Here is a 24,786-nt window from a genome sequence, read left to right as displayed (position 1 = left end):
TAACCAAGATAAAACTTATACATAAAAATACAACAGTTTATAACATCTGTAGCACAAATGTGGGAGACAAAGAGTTGCAGTTGAATTAGTGAGGTATACAGGTATGCAATTAATTGACTGCAACTATACAGTACAAGTAAGAGAAGTAATGAGGTATTATATGTGGATGTTTACCTCTGAATGAAAAGTGAATACTACTATTTGAAGGGTGAAAAAGTGAGAAGAACATGCTCAGTCAGGTGTTTGTTGCAGTCAATAGCATAGCTAGTGTGGGGCAAAAGGGGCAACTGCCCCAAGTGCCAAGTGTCAGGGGGCAAGGTCAACTAATCCTGCTATCTCTTTAAAGCAATACTGGCTTTGAGCACTACAGCACTCCGTGTGTGGTCTAAACTGTAGCAACTGATTGCTACATTGTAGCAAGCTGTGTGACACAGTTTAAAAGGTAAAAAAAAAAAAAAACTCTCTCTTTTTTTTAACTAAAACCTGAGTGTTGTAGAGCTCAGTGCTAGCAGGGTATAAACTGTAGGAACTGTTTGCTACACTGATAGCAAGAAGTTTGCTACAGTTTAATATTTTTTTTGTTAACTAAAACATGAGGGCCATAGCACTACCTGCAGGCAGGGTATAAACTATGACGACTGACTGCTACAAAACTACAGTTTAAAAAAATATTTTTTTTTACTGTGTTGAAGGAGGGTCAGGGGCAGGGCACAGAAATGTGACCTGAATGGTTGGGGGGTGTCATGCCCCTGGCCACCTGTTTGTTGGGCTAGTAGAAGGAATGTTTTTTTTTTTTTCTTTTTCGCTCTTCACTTGATGAGCTAAGGGGGTGGGGTGTTGGTTTATGGTACCGGCACCCTTCTGGGTGCAGTGTGAAAGCCAGGAGTCTTGCTGGTAGACTTTTATGATTACTTTGATGTTTACAGGGTGGTTGATTTGATGGAGGGAAGTGGGCAGACAATTCCAAATTTTAGTGAAATTTATAACACAAGATGTTCCTAAGAGAGCTATAACATTGAAATATGTCTACTCTTTATAAAGAGTCCAAATTCCCCAGTCTTTCTGTACAACCCCTTTCCTCCATTCTCCTTTTCACCAATACTGCCTTTCTCTGAACTCTTTCTAATGCTGTCCTTATCTTAGTATGTGGTATCAAGAAATGTATGAACTTCTCTAACTGTGGCATTACAAGTAACCTACATCACAGCACCATGGCTTTGTCCAAAGAACTTTACAATGTATCACAGCATGACATTAGCCATGGCTATCATCCTATCATTCTGCAGTTGGTTATTTATACATAAGACAACCACCCACAAACATTTTGCTATTCAACTGTCCCTTTAGGAAATAGCCCTACTGCTTGAATCTATCCTCAATAGCACTGAACTAAAAGCATATCATCTTGCACCTGTGCATTAAGGCCCAGCTGCCATCTTTCTGCCTAGCCCCCCCCCATCTCTTCAAGTCTCCTCCTAGATATGTCCTTCCACCTAGAACCACCACCCCATCTTGGAATTTTCTGCAAGTCATCTGGGCCAGTTTTCAATGTCCAATCTCATACTTATATGAAAAGACTTTAAAAAGCACCAGACCCAGCACCGACCCCTGCTGCGGCCCACTGTCTGTCACTCTTTCAAGAAATATCTGCCCAAAGAACAGCACTCTGATTTCTCCCCTCAAGCTACTTTTCCAGATGTTTAACAAGTTGTTTTCCCATTTCCAAATCCTGAAACTTACTCTGTAGCCTTTTAATGTGGTATTAAATGTAAGGCCTTTTTATAAAATCAAGATAAACCCCATCAACTGTTTTCTCAACAATTTATAATTAGAAAAAAAAATAATACAGCTGTGTAAAATCTTAACACAGCAGTAGATGTCCTTCTCTTCACTGTTGCAGTAATCCTTATAGCAGGGATCCGTTGCCTAGGGCCGCCTGATGTCCAGCCAGTATACCAAAGCCTTAGCTTGTAATAGGGACATCACATGTCACACGTATGCTCCCCGTGAACAGTGTAGGGCATAAAGGTGACATATGGGTGTACCATCCTCAGGACTGAAAAGCCCCAAGAGGAACAAAAGTCCAAGGAAAGAAGAGGATCATGTTCATCCAGAAGGAGAAATAAACAGGGGGAGGAGGGAGGGAGCAAGCAAATACTGTAACAGTGAAGAGAAGGACATCTAGTGTTATGGTAAGATTTTACACAACTGAACAAATCCTTCTATATCACTGTTGTAGTATTCCTTACAGTAGGGAGAATGCAAATGCTCAGAAGGAAAGGTGGGAGGAGGAAAGTCCAGCAAAGCCTTCTAGAAAGCCTTGAGGGATAGCCCTGGCAAATCCAGCCCTAGCCTTGGAAACCACATCCAGCTTATAGAGGTAAGATTATGCACAGAAGTACAAGTAGCTGCCTCAAGGCTGGAGTTGGTACCCAATCCTTTGAAAAAAGCACCAGAAGAAACCACAAACCTGATAGAATGAGTTTTAACAGAAGAAGAAAGGCTTTACCCATGAAAAGAGTAACAAAAGGAAATGACATCAGATATCCATGAAGAAATTAGTTTGCTTAGAAAAGCCAAACCCAAAGACCTAGGATGAAAGGAAACAAAAAGTTCCTCAGATTTAAGAATGGATTTAGTTTTATCCAAATAATATCTGAATTGTCTCTGTAAACCCAAGGTCTGAAGAACCTTTTCACTAGCAGATTGTGGAGAATGGAAAAAGATGGGCAAATGAATAGACTGATTAAGAGACAACTCATTAACTACTTTGGGCATAAAAGAAGGATTAGTACAAAGAGACGCCCTGTCCTTATGAAAAACTAAAAAAGGAGGAACAGCCATAAGAGCCTGCAGCTCAGACATCCATCTGGCTGAGGTAAGGGCCGAAAAGAAGAACAGTCTTCCAAAAACAATGATGCAAAGAAACTGAAGCTGCAGGGTCAAAAGGAGAGGGAGTCAATTTTTACAAGACAAAATTAAGGTCTCAGGAAGGAGGAATAGGCTTCCTAGGGGGCATAATATGAAGTTGATTGACCTCAAATCTAGAAGTCAAAGGCAGACAAGCAGAAATGGCTATAGGTGGGCTTTAACAGAAGAGTATACCAACCCAGCATTGAGCAGCTCACACAAGTAAGAGAAAACCAAAGGAACTTCCACAGAAAGTAGATCCAGATTATGAGCAAGACACCAAACAGAAAATTTCTTCCATTTGGACAAACATGATTTCCTGGTAGGGGTTTCCTGGCCTCCTGCAGAACCTGAAGCACATCCTCAGAAAAAAAGGTGTCTAAAAGGCATCAAAACCCCATCACTGACATCAGTTGAAGAGTGGACAAGTGGGGATGGATGAGAGACCACTGGCCTGTGTGAGTAGGTCCACCCATGAGGCAACTTGTGATGACTGCCCTTGGCTAAATGCATAATAAGAGGGAACCAATGTTGTATGGACCAAAAGGGAGTCAGCAACAACATTTTGAAAGAGTCTTTTTTTATCTTGAACAAGATCATTAGCTCTTTTGTATAAGCGGAAGGGGAGGGAAGAAGTAAAGAAACATCCTCTTCCAGGAAAAAGACAGGGTGTCCACCTTCTAAGCTAGAGGATATGGGACTCTGGTGCAAAAGAGAGGAAGTTGTCTTTTTGGAGGGGAAGCAAAAAGATCTACCTGAGGAGTACCCCACTGATGGACAATGTCCAGAAGCACCTCTGTGAAACATCCACTCGTGAGTCTGTGCTATAGACCTACTCAGACAGTCTGCCACAATGTTCTAATCTGAAGGAATATAAACAGCCTGAAGAGTTACCTGACAATGGACAGCTACATCCCAAACTTGAAGAAATAGTCTGCACAAGAGGTAAGACCGTGTCCCGCCTAGCTTGCTGATGTACCACATCACTCTGATATTGTCCGTGAAGATTTGGAGAGGCCATGGAAGGAAGAGACCAATATTATTTTTCATAATTGTTTATCAATTATGAAAAATAATATATTAATCATATTTCTGTGAATATCTCAAGAACAGAACATCACACAGTAATGGTTAAGGTATCAATTTAATGCTGACATTCATACTAACAAATTACATTCAAATTGTATGGGTCTGCATGGTACATTGACCAAGATATTATGCTTTGTTTTTCCAAAAAGGTAAAAAATATGTACAATATCAGCATTCCTTGCCAAATATTTAATAATGACTTTGATATACACTATCAACATTTACATTGTTGGAAAGGTCAGTGTCTGCTGAACAACTTTCGCGTTTACATTTTTAGTCTAGCTCTTATAGTTAAAGAGTTATGAACATTTGTTTTCTCTATGGTATTACAAATGGATTTTCTGAAAATGAGCTCAGGCTGCACTGTTGTTCCTATGGTGGAATTAAGCAGGCAGCTTTTCCTGAGCTGCTCCAGAGTGAATGAGTTAAGTAGACTAAGCAGGAGGCGTCTAGCACCCTTTTTACCCCTGGGAGGAGGGTGAGACTGTCTACAGTTAACTCCTCTGGAATTTGTTAACGGTGAAACAAAAATATGTTTCAATTCCTGTATAGGCTTAGCCTTTTCCTGAAGAGATTGAAAAAGGTCAGCAACCACAGAACCAAACATATTTTTTATTGTCAAAAGGAGCATCAATCAGCTTGGCCTTGATATCACCAGGCAGAGGCTGAAGGCGAAGCCAGGAGTACCTCCTCAACATAGTACCAAAGATAGCACCTCTAGACGAGACATCAGCTGCATCATAACTACATTTAACGTAATGGTAAGCCACTTGAGAACAGGACCCTAACAAATAGAGGGCTGAAGCTTTCCCTTCAGAATCAGGAAGATCTGAAATAACCTGTAAAGCCAGAGATAGAAGAGCCAAAACCTACCTGGATATATGGGTCTGAAAATGGATAGCCCTGAAGGCCAGAGTAACACCAGTATACGCATTATTTCCCAACCTTTCCATATTTCTAATGTCCTTGTCAGAAGGGAGCAGCTTAGTAGAAGGCAAAAGCTTAAAGTGTTTATCAGGAGAGAGAGAAATAACAGAACGGTCAGCTGAGGGACATACACAAAGAAATTTGCAAGCTCAGGCACCTTATAAAACCTATCAGTTTTTTTAGGAGTAGGGGGCTGGGAATTAGGAGTTTGAGAAGCTGCAGAAAAAGTATTCAAAAAGGCAGCAAGAACAGGAAGAATAGCAGGGGGCTTGGGAGTCTCCAGTTGAAGGAGTTCATAATACCTCCTTCGAACATCAGAAATGTGGGTACAGTCCCACAAACTCCACCATACCGGAAACAGTATCCCCAAAGGAAATCTCTTGAAAAAGAGAATCAGGGCTAATAAAGTCCTCTTCCTCTGAACTATAGGCCAAAGATTCCTCATCAAAATCTGCTTAATCAACAAACTAAACCTGCTCCCTAAGCCTCTTAAGAGGAGTAAAAGTCCAAGGGGAAGCAGAAACAGAGACCCCCCCCCCAGGAGGCTTCAAAGCCATAAGGGCATTGAACATACCCTGTGTGAAATCCTGCCATTCACACTGAAGATCCTTAGCAGCAGGAGAATCATGCTTAGTCTTTTGCTTCTTTTTCAAAGAGATGTCAGCTCTAAACATTTTAGCCAGCTCAGACCCCTGCCTACACTCAATAAGCATAGTGGGACTCTCGTCCCTAACAAGGATTTGTAGAACACCCCTAGGCCCTTTGGATATAATCAGCTGTGGTTCCCCTGAACATCCAAAACGGATGTCTGCAGAGCCTCTGGTGAAGTTTGAGAAGCAAGGTTCATGCCAGCCTAAGAAGCAGCCATGGTAGAGGAATCCAACTGAAAATAAAGGGCAGTCCTCCAGGCTTTCACCAGCCTTGAGAGAGATGTCCAGTGGATGCAGAACAGCAGAAGAATTCAACTGAACTTCCTTGGTCTTCTTCTTCTTCGAGGACAGCTGCCCCTCAGGCCAGGACAATTCCACCATAGTACCCTGAGCCAACATTTTAAGATGTTGGTTCACTAGGTAAACAGCCAAACAGGAGAGCTGACTACAAAAAGTTTTCAGGCCAAACACCTGACAAATAGATCAAGGTGTATGGTCGTGAGAAGCACCTAAGCAAAACAAACACTGCTTGTGACAGTCCTTATGAGGAATCTCTCCCACACTGGCACTTCCCTTTTCTGGATGACATGTAAACAACAACCATCAAAAAAATACGATAAGAAGAAAAATCCCAATGGGGCATTTATCTGAAAATGACTTGGCATCCAGAAGATGAAAGAGGGTTCTTACCGATAATCAGAGATGACGTTCAGACTGATGGCAAAGAAGTTCTGAGAATGGTACATCCATATGTCACTTTTATGGCCTGCGCCATGCATGGTTAGCATACATGCCATGTACAATGTTCCTATTACAACCTAAGACTTTGGTATACTCGCCGAATGTTGTATTGCCCTAGGTAAGGGATCCCTACTGTAAGGACTGTAAGGACTACTGCAAGAATGATATAGAAGGACATCTAATGATACTTAAGTCTTATATAAAGAAATTAAAAATATTTATAAAAGGAAGTATTTTAAAAAAACACAAGATTTGGTGATCAAAATTTATTAATGCAAGTCAAAACACTACCACCCCATGTTAACACGCAGAGATTCAAGATGCATTCCAGGAACAGTACAAATATATGGCAAATGTTCAATTTGATGACAGTCAGCTTATTCATTCAGTGATCATGGGAGTCAGGGAATCCTGGGTAAGCGAGAGCTGTACCACTCATTTGTTCCAGCTCAGGAAGCCTACCTCATCAGCTCATTCTCTTGCAGCGAGAGTCAGATATTAGAGAGCCAGATATCTTTGCTGGTTCTGCGGGGTGGCCTACTATCTCTCTCTCCCCCCTAGTGAATCACCTCCTTCCTTGTGGTGGTTCTTCTAAGCAACTCTGTTACTGTACTCTATACCCCTCAGCTCACAGTGTGATTGCACATGGCATCATGGACTTGACAGACCTCAGCTCCATAGAGTAGACACCTAGTGCACCCACTAGGTATGACATATGTGGCAAACCTGAGCCACCCCCCCCCCCCAAAATAGGTGAACGGGCAGCAGCCACTCACTCTCATCCTCCCCTGACTGTTTTAGTGAATGGGAAGCTTAGTTATGTACATACCATAATGATAACACAAGATGATTTTTGTACATCCTCCAACAAGCCAGACTTCACTGCTGGCTGATGTCCTTCTCAGCACCCGCTCAGACTTCTTCCTTCCTTCTGTAATGCTCAGCAATCCTCTGCCCTTCTCAAAATTTATAACTTCAGCATGAAACCTCAAAGTACTAAAAGAGATGAAAAACTCCAAAATTAAAATAACCCAAAGGCTTTCTTCCCGAAACATTCAGCAGGAGAACTGGTGAGACAGTATGTTGACTAGGATTGATAAAGCTTATCTAAAACTAATATTATGGTAAGCACATAATGTTCATACCTAGGATGATCTCAGCTATCTTCATCAACAGGCAGAACAAAATCTCCAATTCAAATTTCTGGGTGGCTTCCTGTGAGAATCCCTTTGAGAATGGTGGCACTGAAGGAAGAACCATGCCTCAAATTGACATCCAGTTTGTAGTGCCTGGTGAAAATATACAAGAAGGACAGGGCAGCAGCTACACATATTCCATTCACTAAAATATTGCAAAAAGCTCTTGAAATTTCTGCCTCATACTTTTCATGACAATGCTGCAATCTATGTCAAGCAAAGTTCTTCATTAGCACTTCTTCAAGAAAAATCTTGATGAGTGGATTGGAAATAGGAAATACACCCCGGGGATCACTTCTGTGTCTCTGCTCGACAGTGGCACAGGAAAATAACTTTCTTGGGAACCTTGTTGGCTAGGCTTACGTAGGCCCTCGGGCTGATAGCCTAGTACCTACCTATAAACTTATGAACCTAATCTGTCAACCATTTTGCTAACGTGATATCTGACACATCCCTCAGCCTAGTGTTAGTAAAGGAAATCAAAAGGTGTGAATCATTCCTCATATCCTTGGTTCTACACAAATTAAATGTTAACTGCCTGTGATCATCCAGGCATTGCATCTGATACTCCCTTTTGTGGGTCTATATCACCATATCGAATGGTGATAATGTCGAATGCCATAAATATTGAAAGTTCACGAGAACGAATTTGTGTTTTTGGGGTCACGGTACAGTGAGGATTGGGATATTTGCCCTTTCCTCACTGTAGTGTGACCTCGGAGCTGGAATATATATTTAGCAGGGGGGTGTGGGGGGTGCAGCCCTGCAAAATAGCAAGTTCGTTCTCGTGAACTTTCAATATTTTCGGCGTTCGGCATTATCACCATTCGATATGGTGATACAGACCCCCTTTTGTTAGCATAATTAGGATATAATACAGAATATTTATGGTCTGTTTAAGGTTTACACTGTTTTTATGTTTTATTCATTATTTATTTTGATATGTATAGTACCTGGGATTAGGCATTTAAATAAACTTAAATGTGATCTAGATGCTTAGGGTTTGAATAATGTTTTGTAGATTAAACAAGACATGATTATTTACAATAAATCCAAAGTTCCACTTGAGACACCAGATAAAAATTAGACAGCTAACAAAAAAGTCTCTCATAGCTTTTAAACAAGAAATATATTTATTAAATTACCACTTTTGACATAGACAATCATACATTTATATAAATTAAAACAAACCAGTCTTAGTTGCAAGCATTATACATCACAAACTATATTGACATAATTTCAGTTGCAAACATTATACACCACTTATAATCTACCCAATCATTGTCAGTCAAACATTACATAGCTCATTCAAATCCTGACTTCTTTTAAACTTCATTCCTCCCCGTATGTATTGTTCCCATTTTTCATATGCAGTTTGCTCTTACCCTTTTCAAAAGATCCCAATTCCAGTTGTTTTATCTCAGTTACTATATTCACTACTTCTAGTAATGCTGCTTTAGACTTTGATTTCTATTTTCTAGTGATTGCTTTTATTGTCAGCCACCACAATTAGACTCAGCAAAGCCTTACTATGTATAAACAATCCTGATTTTGTATCATAGCTCAGAAAACTAATTTCCCTAGATTCAACAATTTGTTCACCCAGTATCTCTGATAAAGTAGACTGCAGGGAATCTTCAAAATTCTGCCAGCTCATTACATTCTCTACTTGGGATATAAAAATACCTATGCAAACATTTCCAAGCAAAAATCCTAAATCTAGATTTTGTTGCATATTTGGGAGACATACATACATAAAATATGGCTCTAGGTGATTCAGTCATGTTGACTAATGTCGCCAAAATGGGCATGGGTAGTTACTGGTAATAAGTGGGTTGAGGACCTAGCCTACTTCGACCTACACCAGGGACCCAAGCTAATGGTAGGAGAGGTGTATGTACCCCTATTGGCCAGTATGTGCCTACCATAAAGCCCAGCAGCCATGGGTCAATAAGCTACTGGCCGGCCAGTGTCTAGTTGCCCAGAATGGGTTATAGCTCTGTTGAGCGAAAGCTGGACGTAAAACTAATCAACCTGCCAAACATGAACTGTGAATTGTTACACAATGTATTTCACTGATAGGACGCAGCTTGGAAGTGGAATACATGATGATACAGATGAGGCTGGACATTCTATGTATCCAAGAGACAAGATGGAAGGGCACTGCAGCAAAGCCACTTGGCTTGGGATCCAGAGTCTACTACTCAGGAGTGGGACAGGCTACAAATGGTGTGGGAATTGTGGTGAGAGAGAGGCTTCAGAAGGCAGTGAGGGATATCATCAGAATTAATGACAGACTCATGGCAATCAGACTCCGGTGTAATGATAGGGCAGTATTCATAATCTCAGCCTATCCTCCACAGCAGGGTTGTGATAGTGAGGAAAAGAGTGCATTCAGACAGCAGTTGCAGGACCTACTAGATAAAGCAGGACAACATGAATTGGTGTTGATAATGGGTGACTTGAATGCACATAGGACAGACAGAACAGGATACGAGGACTGCCTGGCTCCACATAGGTGTGGCAACAGGAATAAAGAAGCCATTTGAGACTTCTGTCTGGCAAATGACTTGATAGTAGCCAACACATGGTTCGGAAAGAGAGAGTCACAAGCTCACACACAAGAGTAATCTCCTAGTAAGGAGAAGGCACTGGGGTAGAATCTATGATTGCAAAGTTATGAAACAATCGTCCCACAGCATAAATTACTGGTTGCCACAATAAGCTGCAAGCAGTGGTCAGAGAAGGCTCTAAGGTCATCAAAGACCAGGCTGAAGACCTGGAAGTTGACTGGAGAGAAAGTACAGCAGTTCAAGAAATTACTCAGGGCTATAGCACCCCAAGAAAAGGAGGAAATAGGTGGAGTTGAAAAAGAATGGCAGCGCCTCAAAACAGCATGTGTTAGGACTACAGAACAGATATGTGGCCAAGCCTAGTATAGAAATAAGGTACACAAGAAAAGCTGGTAGTGGAATGCAGAAGTCCAGAAGTGATCAAAAGAAAGAACAAGTGCAGGAAAACATGGGAGATGGAAAAGACTGCCCAGGCTAGGAAGGAACACTGGTTGGCTAAGACAGGAGTTGCAATAGCAAAGAATAAGACATCAGAGGCACTCTACCAAATTCTGGAAAGTGATTCAGTAGGTGGTACAAAGAAACAATATCAGGTTGCAAGGCAAAGACAGAAAGATAAACATGATAGTCAGACACCCTTCATAAGGGATACCCAGCAACAACCTGCTCACCAGTCCACAGGACATCAAAGGCAGATGAAAGGAGTATTTCCAGCAGCTTCTAAATGAAGAAAACCCCACAGAAGCTATACTGTCCCAGAAAGAGCCTATAATGAGAGAAGAAGAGGAGGAGCCCACCCTAGAAGGAGTAAGAATAGCACTAAGTAAAATGAAGTCAGGGAACGCAGCAGGTTCGGATGAGGTCACAGCAGATATGATAAGATGCTGGGTGAGACAGGGAGAAAATGGCTCCTGAGGGTACTCATAGCAGTGTGGAGAGAAAGGCATATCCCAAATGACTGGAGAATAAGCATACTCATGCCAGTGTACAAGAACAAAGGGGACATCCACAACTGTGTGCACTGCATAGGCATCAAACTCCTATCACATTGCATGAAAGGTCTGGAAAGGGCGATTGATAAATGGATACACAAAGTAGTAGAATGTATGATGGGAGATGAGTAGTTCAGATTCAGATGAAGAAGCAGTGCAACTGACCGATGTTTGCAGTGAGACAGACAGTTAAGAAGAAGGTAGAGTTGAGGAAAGAGTCCAAATGAGCATTCCTATACTTGGAGAAAGCATATGACAAGGTCCCCAAAAAGCTGATGTGGGCACTACTATGGTGGTTCGAAATTCCAGAAACATTGATACAATTAGTGCAGGCTATGTACAAGGATGCAATGACTCAAGCACGAACAGTGTTTGGTCTCACAGAGGGCACCCAGTGGGAGTGGGTGTACACCAGGGTTCAACTCTGAGCCCACTGCTGTTCATACTGGTGATGGACTACATCAACAAACATGCTAGAGGGGACAGATCAACAAAGTTACTGTATGCAGATGATGTGGCATTACAGGCAGACTCTGAGCAAGAATTTCAGCAAAGGATAGGGGAATGGAATGCAAAACTGAAGGCACATGGGACGAAACTAAGCACAGATAAGACACTGGTAATTGCAGCAAACTGGGGAAATCAGAAGAAGCTGAGAACTGAGATAGAAGGGAAGACAGTGGAACAGGTAAACAGCTTCAAGTATCTGGGAGGGGTAGTTGAGGAGAGCGGAAGTCTGAATGAAGAGATCAAAGCTAGAATCAGAGGGGCTGCAGTCCACTGGCATAGAGTCTCAGGTGTAGTCTATAACAGAAGAATGCCAAAGAAGCTGAAAAGGAAGGTGTACAAGACTGTGGTGCAACCAGTACTACGGTATGGTACAGAAACCTGGGCAGTAAAGGCAGAGCAGATGAGGAAGCTATAGGTGATGGAAATAAAGTGCCTGAGAAGGGTGGTAGGAAGCACACTGTGGGACAGCTGAGGAAATTAGGACATAAGACCAGAAGACACATAAGAGCAGAAGCCAAAGTAGCTCCAATTGCAGGAAATATCAAACAGAACAGATTATGGTGGTTTGGACACATGCAGAAAAACAGAAGACAGTCTGATTAAGAAGATTTGGGAAAGACAGGAAGAGGGTAAGAGGAAATAAGGACATCCAGCAAAGAGGTGGATGGATTGTGTGAAAGATCTGCGACAGTCAGGCATGAGTGTTGAAGAAGGCACGAGTGTGGCACTGAATCGACAGTAATGGCAACAGTTAATACAATACCCCAAAGCCATATAGAGAAATAGGAAAGGGGGGTTGATGATGATGATGTTTCTTTGTGATTTCCTTAGCCAGTCTCTCTTCCCAATCCTTTCTAACCTACTCTGATTGAATCTAATAGTTATTATGCAATATTTTACATACTCTATTAATTATTTAATTTTAAACAGCAGATTATGTTCTAGATTATACTAAAAATTCTACTAGTGCTGTTCTTTCATTTAGGACCCCCCCCCCCCCGATTTCTTTCTCTTTGCCCATATTCTGATATTAATCCTTAATAGCGAAGGCAATCTCTAACTTTGCAGTCCAAATAAATTCTTGGCGTCTTCCCATTCTGTTACCTTTCCCCTCCCTAGTTATTTGCTCCCAATACCTTAGTTCCTTTGCTAGCTTTCTCCAATAAATTTTCACCCCCTCTTGCTATTTGTCTGCATCCTTAAAAGCAGTCATCCCTATTGGTAGAATCACCTTTCTCCACTCCTGCATTGGCTTAGTTCTTAGAATACTTTGTTACTTTATGAATATAATATTCTGTATGATTAACGTTATTCTCCTTAAAGATTTGTATCCAAAATCACAGTCTCTCCTTGTTTCTTGACCTCCCCGTTTCATCATCATACCTTTCCAGTTTGAATTATAGCTTACTGCTTGTGCTATGTATAGGAGTCTTAACTGTGTAGCTCTGAAATATCCCTTCAAATTGGGTAATCCCAATCCACGTTGTTCTATTGGAAGAATCATCTTATCCCACTTGACTCTTGCCATATTCCCCTCCCAGATAAAATCCTTCAGCTCTTTATTAATTGCTACCCACATCTTCTCCTCTGGTTGATAAAAATATGCCTGACCTGTGTATAAGACTAAAGGGACTAAAACATTTTAACTGCTTAACAGAGCTTCCAATTTCTCAGTTTTTGTATTATCTTTTGTTTAGTCTCTTCCCACATATCCTCAGCTGCCACATCAGAACAGAATCATTTTTAATGCATACTTCTAAGTACTTCTTTGACACTGCCAGCCCAGCATCTGGAATTTTGTAAATAATCATATGTCATTTGTGAATATTAATGTGATTCATATGCTTCTCTTACAAATGTAAGAGAACTATATGCTATGTGTATATTAAACTACTGGTGCAGAAATGTGTGTTGAACTGTATGTTATGTACTGAGCTTCAAGAATGTAACCACAGTGTACCCTACTGAAAAAGAACAGAAATGTATATAAACTATATACCTATGAAAATGTATGTTTTAATAGTAGAAGTTGGAACATACAGAGTTAACTTGCAAAACTTCAAGAAAATAAGTTGAAACGTTCAGTGTTTTATGATGTGCTATAGGAGGTTAGTTAATGCAATAAGGAGACAGGATGTCTAGAGCTAGACATTTTTCCTATTGCCTTGAAACAGAAATAATTACTAGGTTTCAAATGTAAAGTGTTTTCATTGCTCTGCGACTTCCTAGCAGCTGCACATCTGAGAGAGAAGTATTTTTGACACAGAGATGTTGGTTTCTGTTAGCCTGGTAACTGAGGTCAGGTGACAGAGTGATGTCATCCAGCCGACCCAGCAGTAATGTTTTGATATTAATTTGGGAACCCTCTCAGAGACTGCATTTTGTATTTGTCTTTGGACCTGGAAACGTCCTCTCATCAGCACTTGTCTTGCTAATAGTAAGTAACTAGGGTACAGTGATTTCTTTTAGAAATAGAAAGGAATATAGTGAAGATTAGTTTAGATGTTTTCTGTATTTATTTGAGACTGTCCTGCATGTTGTTTTAAAATATGTCCTGTGATTCTGAACTCTGTAGTCACTGTGTTGAGTTATTGAGTATTGTCTTGTTCTTTTAATTATTTATTATTAAATATATTTAAACCTTTTAATTGTGACTGGTTTGTGTAGATATATTTAAGCTCTTAGAGTACTTGCATATGTATTTGGTGACACTATATAGGCCACTCCTAAATAGCCTTAGTCTTGGTTACATTTTCCATTTAGATAATAGTAACATTACACAGTAAAATTGGTCACTCTTTGTAAGGGCCTTATAGTAGCTGATAACGAGCTGGTTGATGGCAGTGATAACTACCTTTTAGTCTGAGCAGAAGGGGGCATAGCTAGTAAACCTGTGCCAGCCTTTCCCAGGAGTGTGTGTCAGCTACTTGGGCAGAGACACGAAGCACTGGTTGGACAGAGAGGGTGTTGGAGGTTTTGCCTTGACCACTCGCTGAGATCTTAACCCTATAGCTGTGCCAGTGGGAAGTCTTATTGGGGATCTGGAGAGAGAGGGAGAAACAAGCCCTAGACTGACTGTGATCTCTGTGTGCTCTTAAGGGAAATTGTGCTTTACTGTGTGTGTACTTGTCATCCTCCCAATATGTATGCCCCTCACTGGTGCTAGTGGTGAGGATTAAGGCTCCTTGATTACTGGGCCAGTGCACGGGCATCACAACTTCATTGTAGCATGTACCCATAAATATGGATATTGCTAAACCAATTCATGTGTGGGTACATAACTGACAGCTATTGCCTTTGTTTTAGTTTCATTAGTATTGTATCCTGAAAAGATCTGAAACTTTTTCAAAATGTTCCACAACACTGAAATGTCCTTTTCTGATTTTATCAGGTATAAAATGATACCATCTGCAAATAGAGCCAGCTTTTCTGGACGACTATACCGATTATATCCCATTATATCCTTGAAATTCTGTGTCCCTTATTTTCTTTGCCAATGATTCTAAATATAATGCAAATAACAAAAGGGAAAGAGGATGTCCCTCCCTGGTTCCTCTGCTCAAACATAAATCATCAGAGAGGAACCAACACACTTACATTTTTGCATGTGATCCCTCATATATCCTCCTAATCAACCTTATAATTTTATCAGAGAATGCAAATGCTTCCACTGCCCTGCTCATAACATCCCAGCTTACTCTGAAAAATGCTTTCTCTGCATCAAGACCCATCAACAACAGTGGTATTTTCTTACATTCTGATTCCCTCTGGATCATCAGTGTTCTGTTAATGTTGTCAAATGTTTGCCTCCCCTCCACAAAATCACACAGATCCATATCTATCAATTTTGGCATCACTTATGCCATTCTTTTAGCCAATATAGATAAACACTTTATAACCATGGTTTAGTATAGTATTTCATTTAGAAGAGGCAAAACATTGGGTGGATTTTCCAATCATTATAAGATTAGAATTCATCACAGGAATTTAAATCAAACAATGACTGATGGGAGGAAATTGGGTGGCTGTGCTCCTTGTGGTCATTGTACGTCTTGTAGGTATGTACTGAAGAGCAAACAATTTACTAGCAGGAATACTCCCAAAGTTTATGATATTCATATATTTGGTAACTGCAGTACAGACTGGATTATTTATTTAGCCACACGTACAAGCGTTGCCTTCTATGTGGGACAGACTTCATGTTCTTTTAGAATGCAGATTTCAGAACACCTTAATGATATTAGGAATAAACGAATATCAAACAGTGTTCGGAGGGTGACCTAATGGTTAAGGTGTTTGCCTTACAAACACAAGGTGCGGGGTTCGAGTCTGACAAGGGATAATTGGCTAGGCTTAAAATGGCTCACAAGGGCAGTTAGCTTAGTACTAATCTATGAACCTAAAAACAGCATTAAACATCCCACTGCACATTTACATGTGTGATTATCGACAAAATTGTAGGGGATAATAATAGTAAAGCTGGTTGGCATAATTTATTAAACAAAAGGGAAAATAATTGGATCATTAAACTTGGAGGGTTATTCCCACCAGGTCTTAATGAACATTTGTAATTATCCAATCACAGCAGGAATAGGTTGGACAGGTTGATATTTATTCAGTTGTGTTTTGTGGTTTATTAAACAATGATGAAGGCTACTATGCTAAAACTGGTCTGTTTATTGTTTTGATGTGTGGGCTGCATTATTATGCAGTTATTTGTTTGGGTTGCTTTTATAATAAATAAATAAATGTGATTATCTCACAATCTTAGTGCTGGCCAAATTTGTTGGTTTGCTTATCTGGGTGTTTTTTTGCTGTTGCACTTGCTGTATGTTCAGAAGCCTTGTTTCAGCATAGAAATGGGCCTGTATGAAGCTGCATCTGATGGGTCTTTACTCTCTTTAGGTATTACAGCTACCACCACTTTCTTCCAAGATGTTAGTACTTCTCCTCCTCTTAAAATACTATTAAACAAAACCTTCCAGGTCTTTATTAGTTTTTCCCCTCATAGCTCCCAAACTTCTACAGGAATACCATGTATTCCTGGGGGCTTTCTTGTGGATTGGTTATATATCACCATTTTTATCTCATCCCCTTCAATCCCAACTATTAGTTATTGAGCCACATCTACCTCTGACCTTGGCATATTTAATTATTCCATAAACATTTCCATTTATACTTTTTCTTGATTTCCATATTTATCTGCTTTATACAGACTTTCACAGAATTTCTGAAATATTTATAATACCTCTACAGGATCTCTTGTTATCTAACTTGTTATAGACTCCATGCAATACTTTAAAATGTTTAGTCCCCTAAATAATTCTTGTTACTTCTTAACCATATCTCCTTTTCTTTTATTTCCACCCTATTTTTAAACTCCACTTCAATTTTATCCCACTTCCTAGCTATATTTTCAGAAGAAATTTCTATCTTTTCTAATGGCTCCTAAATAATTTCCAGTACTCATTCCTTAAATTAATTTCTTTTCAACAGATAGGTGGGAAAGCACTAGTGTCTCATATTTATTTCATTATACTATAATTTTAGTTATTATTGGTGCATGATCTGAAATAGTTATTGGGTGCATATTGAGACTTTCAATTAAATGCACATGTTCCTGTGAAATTTAAATTCTGTCTAGCCTAGTCCAACTCTTGTATCTTGGGAAACAATATGTAAATTCACTCTGCACTCCTAGTATTGAATTTGCATCTTCCATGCCAAATATTTTCATAAATTTCTTCAAAAATCTACTCTGTTATATTTTCCCTTCTAGGCCCCCAAGACACATCTTCACTTTTGCAAATGAAATTCCAGCCCCCACCTATAAGTAATATTCCTTGCTGAAAGCTGATTCTTTCCCCAGAATTTTCTTAAGCTCCATTATAGTAGTTTTAGGTGGAATATAAATACATGCCAGTGTAATCCTCCTCCCTTGCCAGTATCCCCTTAGTACTACAACTCTACCATTATCATCTTTTTTATCCTCTTCTATCACTACTGGAGCTCCTCTTGCATGTAATATAAGTATTACTCATTTCCTTTGTCCCAAGTATTCCACTGATTAACCACTCTGAAAACATTTCTTTATCAAATTCAAACGTTCAGTTCTTTACAAGTGTTTCTCCTGTAGCATAGCTATTTACACTCTACATTTTAATATAGTTTAGTATTCTTTCTTTTTTGTATTTATCTGTGAGACCACTGACATTTAAAGGCATTATAGAAACCATTGTTGTGCTGTTATATGCATACCCTATTTAGCAGGTTGATTAGGTTTATACAGTTGTTTCTTGTCATATCCATTTGAGCCTATGTCATGTCTTACAGAACGTTTTGTTTTATTGAAATCCCACAAACAAAAAAATAAACACACCACAAACACCCCAAAAAAACTATTAACGTAATATTAACACACAAAACTATGTACATTTTCAAATATTGACGTTTCACTCTCCTAACAGGAACAAGTATCCCAGACAGACAGCCACACTCATAGACCTGGGTTAACCTAAAATAAAGGTTATCCATGCCAAGAGGCATGGTACAGCCTGTGCTTCTACTAAGTGTTGTCTGGTTTTGTCTTATCTTTATAGATCTCCGAGATGGGAAAACGTTTGAATGCTTTCAGAAAACATTATTCCCTAACAATTTCTCTTTATCAGATTGACCAGCTACAGAGTTGCTACTAAGCATACATTTATTTGTTAGTAAAAGCTTTATAATATTCCTTTTTCATTTATGCGCTTTCTCTTAAAACTTATCACTTGATCAAACTAAAGACCTTAATCCAATCATTCCCATATGCAAGAATGAGAAAAAGTACATCAATTTTCTTTTGTCATGATCTTTTGACCAGATGTTTATTCTTTTCTTAACATTGCATTGCCTAAATTTCTTAAAACTGAACAAGGAGAAAGAAAGAATGGAGAAAAAAACAAGAGCAACTGTTTACATTAATATCCCTATTACACTTAAAAATAACTGAAAAAACTTTACATTACTACATGCAAAGCAATCATGCACTAGAAAATATTACTGTTAAGAAAAAAACTTGTTTTACTTGCATATAATGTTCTCCATCCTCTTCACTTCTCCTAAGTATTTTTTTCTGAATATTAATGACATGGAGTAGGACATATGCTTTAGAATCCCCAACAATTTTAACAAAGTCAAAAAAATCCAATATTTCCAAATTTCCTTGTTCTGTCATGTTTCACAAATATAATTATTGCTTTGTAATCCCATGTTTGTCAATTTCCAAGTTACTGGTTTTATTCCTGTTCATCTCCCAAATCCTTTCTCTCCTTCATTTCCAACGTACTCTCAATTCTTCTAGTCAACCCTTGTGCTTTTTTTCCTTCTCTTAAGCATTTTCTGTTGAATCATTGGAAAATGTTTCACTGGCATAGTCTCTCTATGGTCTTTATTACCAGAAGAACAAGAAGGAGAATCTCCTTTTGTTTCACAGCTTACTATTTTATTGAACAAACTTTTGTATTTCCTCCTTAGCATGTACTGCACCAAAAATGATTTTGTCCTTCCAGGGAAGAATATTTTGAAGACAGCTGGGTACAGCAGTTTGAATCTCACACCTGCATCTCAACATTCCCCAAGTAGTGGTATAAATGTACTCCTCTTCTGCCTGGTGTACAGTTCTTCACAAATACTCTGCTGTCTCCCACTTTTACTACTTTGTCCTTCTGCCACATTTTTGTCAGAATCAACTCCTGCTGGTAGGATTGCATCTTTACTATTAAAGGTCTAGGTTGTTTTCTCAGAGCCAGGTTTACAGCATATATACCATGTGCCCTTTCAATTAACAACTCCTGCTGTGGAATACCAGTCCAGTTGCTTACTTGTGCTTTAGCAAAATCAATACAGTCTGCTCCTTTCAGATTCTCTGGTACAGCAGAAAATCTCAGATTTTTCCCCAAGTGCTCTGTCCTCTAATTCTATTATTGTTTGAAACATCTCTTCTTGAACAGTATAATTTTCAGCTAGCATTTTATTCATTTTGGCCTCTGAATTTTTACGTTTTATCACCTCATCTGAATATCTGTTTAAAGCTTCTTCCATCTTTCCAGCCTTTTATTGTTTGAGTTGATATACACAATCAGTGTTTCATTTATTTTGATTAGGCCTGTGTGCAGTTGCCTTATATTTTCCTGTAGGTTACTGGAAGTCATATCTGGAGCTTGCACTGCTTTTTGCTGAACAGCTGTAGTACTCTTCCCAGTCAGTGTTTTTTCCTCACCATTTCTAGCAGATCTTCTTTCAGGTCCTCTGTATTTCTTTTTTACTGGCATCCAGGCAGTGCACTTACTAGTCAATTACTGAAATGTATCCAGAAACATAAGTCCACTGGCTTTCTCTGCTGAGTTTCTCTTTTCACACTGACAGAGCTAGAATTAAGCTGTAACTCAATGTGCAGCCATCTTGGAAGTTTCTAGTTTTTAATCTTCATTCTCAAACCTCTAAAAGAGGATAAAACACATGGGAAAGATACCCTCATGTCTATATTTAAGCCCAATCTTGGGTTTCTGGAAGAGTGCCTTAAAGGAAGAAGAGGCCTCCTCTTCTTAATCCCTAGGTAAAAGACCCCTGAGAACTAACTTATATTTTCTATCACAAAGAGTCCTTTTATCGAAGGACTTGCAAATTTTTTAAGCCTATGAAAGATGTGGAGCCCTCAAGCACACTATGCATAAACTATGTCTGTCCTAAGGCAGGATTTTATACCACCTTTTTGTATATTTCTTGAATCCCAAAGACACCATGATATGTAACAAATCTAAACAAAAAAAAGGCCAGATTTATAAAGGTTACCACAGAATGTATGCAAAAGAACTTCAAGAAATTCAAGAACAGACCTACCACAATGCTTGTGCTGTCTATTCACTCAGGAAGGATACACTAAGTGTGCACAGAGTGTACACTTTGTAGTAACCTTTATGACTACAGCCTACAATTCTGCCTAAGAAATACTTCATTACTATAACAAAGCAGAAAATGTCACACTGTAACTATTCCAAAGTGAAAGCACAATCCATAAACTGCAAAAAATGTTTGAACATACACTTAGAAAAAAAACTGTATCTAACCTAAACAAAAGGAGCACAAATGTCGACTGGCCCAAAATGGTGTAAAGAAAGGCCTCGATTTAGAAGATGAGTAATATGCAAACTAAACAAAAACAAGAGTGTAAAACCTCTTTAAATATTAGTAAATACTTAATTTGCTGCAAAAGTAAAACAAGGGTAGTCTCTAACCTAAAGTGACCAAGATCTTCAAGAAAGAAATGGCAAATATACCCAACCAAACCCTGGGTACATCTTTAACACTGTTCTTTTTCAAGTGGGAAAAGAAAACTGGAGGAGGGCAATTGAGTGCTGACAATTATAGAAGAAATGTAGAAGCTAAAAGTGGGAAAGTCTTTGAGTTGGTGCAAAGAGAAATATGAAATATTTTGAATAATTTAAGGAAGATGGATGAGGCTCAGTGACCTGCATTTCTATGATGACTGTGTTGGTGGAATGCAGAAGGGCAACTGTAGTGTTATGACTTGGATGAAAGCCATGTTGTGTTTGCAAAATGAGACTGTTGGCAGTGAGGTGCTTGAGAGATTTGTGTGGGATTACAATTCTCTAGGATTTTTGATGATGGAGACAGTATTGTAATTGGCTTACACTCAGAGAATTCTGTTGAATTTCCACCTCTGTGAAGGTGCATGATGATAAATTTTTTCTAGAGGGTTGGGACATGGCTCTCTGTAATGGAACAGATAAATATGGAGACTGGGCAGGCCAGTAGGTCTGCTGCTATTCTGATGTTTTTACCTGAAAGGTTATCTGCAGCTAGACTTGTGGGTTTTAGAGTTTGGAGATGTTTTCTGATTACTGAGATACGGAGAGGATTTAAGAAGGACAGGGATTTTATGAGGTCAGTCAGCTATTAAGGAAGGATTATCTTTGACATGATAAAACTGGATGAAGTACTTGTTTAAATGGGTACTAATGTTATTGGTATTATTAGTTGATGGTATTGACGTGGATGTTTGACCAGAGTAGAGAGGAACTTTCAGTGATACTTGGAAGAGCTTTGTGTTATGTTGCTACTTTTCCTTGAATTTGGTATAGACATTTTTTTTATCTGTTTTAATAGTGGATTTGGTATGGTTTCTGAAATGTCTGAAATTTGCCAGTTGCTTTGAGATTTACTTTGTGACCATTGCTTCCAAGCTTTGTCCTTGATGTGTATAATTTGTTTGGTTTGGCTCTAAAGGAAGGAGTCAGATCATATTTACAGGCTTGTCATAGGTGCTAAAAATATGCTAGTACTGTTTACTGTCCAAGTGCTTTTCTTACATTCTTGTTTGTGTGATAATGTGCTTTAGATTATATATATATATATATATATATATATATATATATATATATATATCACTGCCTTTATGTAAGATGTATTACTCCTTGAAGGTTTGAAGCCGAGGTGCTAGAGGTGATTAATCAGTTCTTTTTTTTAATCCGGTGATCTGTGACTTGTGGCTTTGTTTTGCTGTCTTGCTACTTTCTTGTGTGGTTTTGCTTTTCTTACATTCTCTATCACCAAGTCTGAAAGTAAAAGGATTGTTTTTGGTTTTTTTTATATTCTCTCTTACCAAGTCTGAAAGTAAAAGCATTTCACAGTGCTCTATACCAAGGTAACCACTTCAAGGCTTGCACCTTACCTGTAAATAATTTTGGATACTCCTCTGTCATTTCCATCTATCAACACACCATCTATACATCGGAAAATAAATGGATTTCCAATTGACTGGAACAAAACTGGTTCATGCTGCTGATACACAGTACCTGTGAAAAGGAAAAAAAATACAAAATTCTGAAACCCCAGTGTGACATGGACTCAAATAAGCAATGATAATATAAAATAATATTAAGAACATTAGCAATATGATGTATATGTCTCCTTATTGCCAAATAGGAAGAATTAACAGAGTAAAATAATTCAGTGTAACACAACACACGAGCAAGTATACAGCATACAGTTATAAATCAGATACTGCAAGTGTCATGTGATGAAGCAAATATATGCAGCATTCCCAATTACATGAGACATACATACATACACACAATGCATAAACAAACAAGTGATTCAATGGAAATATTTTAGTTCATTTCTGCTCTTTGTGTGTATGCCTTGATTTCTGTTAATGGGAGCTGAGTGGGCACGTGCAAAAATGGTGTCATTTTAAAAAATATATATAATGAGCCAAATTCAAATGATTTAAATTTCAGATGCTTCTTCTTTGTGTGCGTCTACATTTACAAATGCACATGTGCACTCTGTTCATGCAAACAGATACCTTACAACATCTGAGATGGGCTGAATGACATGGGTATCTTTCCTAACATAGACAACATTGCTGGCTGTGATAAGCAAAGATTTCTACAAAATCAGTGCACTACAATATTCACAGTCAACTTCTCAGGTTAACATAATTGGTTCTAACTTCCTGTACATGTTGTAAGCTAGAAATGCCTTAAAGTTAGATTGTAACAAGCACGTTTGACTACCAGTTTCATATCCTAAATGGTAAAGTCACTGAACATATATCACAAAAGTGTTAACAGATGTAAGAACCACCTACCCTGACAAAATATTATATATGTTCCTATTTTATGACCTGGAACTGAAATATAGACATTGCAGTATAACAACTGAACTGGTTATGTATTTGCACAATGTGTGGACAAATGGTACAAGATTCTGTCTCCTCAGTCCAACCTTCCATGATAACTTAGGGGCTGCAAGACAAATGCCTGAAACTGATATAAGCATAACAATCAGCTGTACTTGGTTCCATCCCCAAAGAATACTTCAGAAACATGTCAAATTCCATTTGGTGGGGTTACTTAGTATCCAATTTTCTGTCAAGCCACCCTCCCCAAATACGTATATATCTTTGTGCTAGGAACACTGTATGATAAGCGTATGAAGCAGACCCCTCCCGACATAATATTCTTTCTGCACATTCTGCTCTTTAGTGAATCAGTGTCACACAATAACTCCATAAACATCACACACTGGGATGCTGCTGTAAGTAGCTATATGTAAGTGCACATTAAATTAATATTAATTCTCTAGACTTGCTCAGAGGTATAGAGAATGAAAGACAGACAGTGAGAGTGAGAGAGCGACAGCAAACATGCGTCTACCTATCTTTGATGGGAGCAGAATGGTGTAGTAAGTGCCCCCGCTGCTGGAAACCAGATAGGTAATATGGTGGTGACTTCACATTGGCTGATGACCAATTCACCCATTTCAGTGTGTGAATGGTTCGACTAACAGGTACCACCCCCCCCCTCAGAAAAGAGATATGAATGCCTGCCATATCACAGGGAGGGGAAAATAACGGTTAAGGAAACAATTAAAAAGTCTTGACCACGCAATGGGATATTCTCTGGAAATTAACTTCCCCAAGTTCAACACTACACAGAACAAACAAGGAAGTGAACAATGCATAAACTGCTAAATGTGGCATTAGGTAGAGGGAGGAAAAACTTAGCCTCCTAAAAATTATTAATTTCAACACTACAGCATGTCACTCTTTATGAATCCATTAATGTGTATCAAGGAAGAGTGGTAATCTTCTAGCCATGTTGGTTTTAGATAACAGTTAGTTTGTATTTAATGTCACCTCCTTATGCAACTGAGAATGGAGTTTTAATTTCATATCAGAAATGTTGATAATTTCTGCTTCTGAAAGAAAACCAGGGTCCAAAAGTAAACAGCTATTTTTGTAATAGGGTTTTCTAACAGCTTATTCTAAGGTTCTGTAATCTTCAGAGTTTGGAATACTGTAACTAAGTTTTGTATCCCACTGGTTTGTGATCAGAACAGACTTGCCACAGCAGCTGTAACTCATGGTAACATGGGCTGCACAAGGATGCATAATACTTAATCAGGTACAGTGACACACATGCATACCCACATATACAAAAATATACACATGCACATGTAGTTCACCACCCCACAAACAAGGCAGAGGCCACAGTGGAAATGCTGCACTCTACACTCTGCAGAGCTTGTTTAGGTGTATGCTTGTGGCTCGTAGCATAAATGACCTGCAATACTCTGCAGCACTGTACCTTGACAGAACAATTATAGAATCCATTTCCCAGAAAATTTCATT

General features: G+C 38.9%; 1 protein-coding gene across 6 annotated transcripts in view; it reads right to left on the bottom strand.

The window, feature by feature from the left end:
• The window catches only part of SETD9 (SET domain containing 9), a 437,944-nt gene that overhangs the window by 187,768 nt on the left and 225,390 nt on the right, over window positions 1-24,786 (bottom strand). For all 6 annotated transcript variants that reach the window (XM_044063793.1, XM_044063792.1, XM_044063791.1 and 3 more), the window contains exon 4: window positions 22,321-22,444. In XM_044063793.1, coding sequence (XP_043919728.1) covers window positions 22,321-22,444 — 124 coding nt within the window. The remainder of the gene's footprint in view (window positions 1-22,320; window positions 22,445-24,786) is intronic.

The sequence above is a fragment of the Protopterus annectens genome, chromosome 2.part2 (genome assembly GCF_019279795.1).
Source record: "Protopterus annectens isolate FY-2018-M chromosome 2.part2, PAN1.0, whole genome shotgun sequence".
Lineage (NCBI taxonomy): Eukaryota > Metazoa > Chordata > Ceratodontiformes > Protopteridae > Protopterus > Protopterus annectens.
This window is presented reverse-complemented; position numbering and strand designations above follow the sequence as displayed.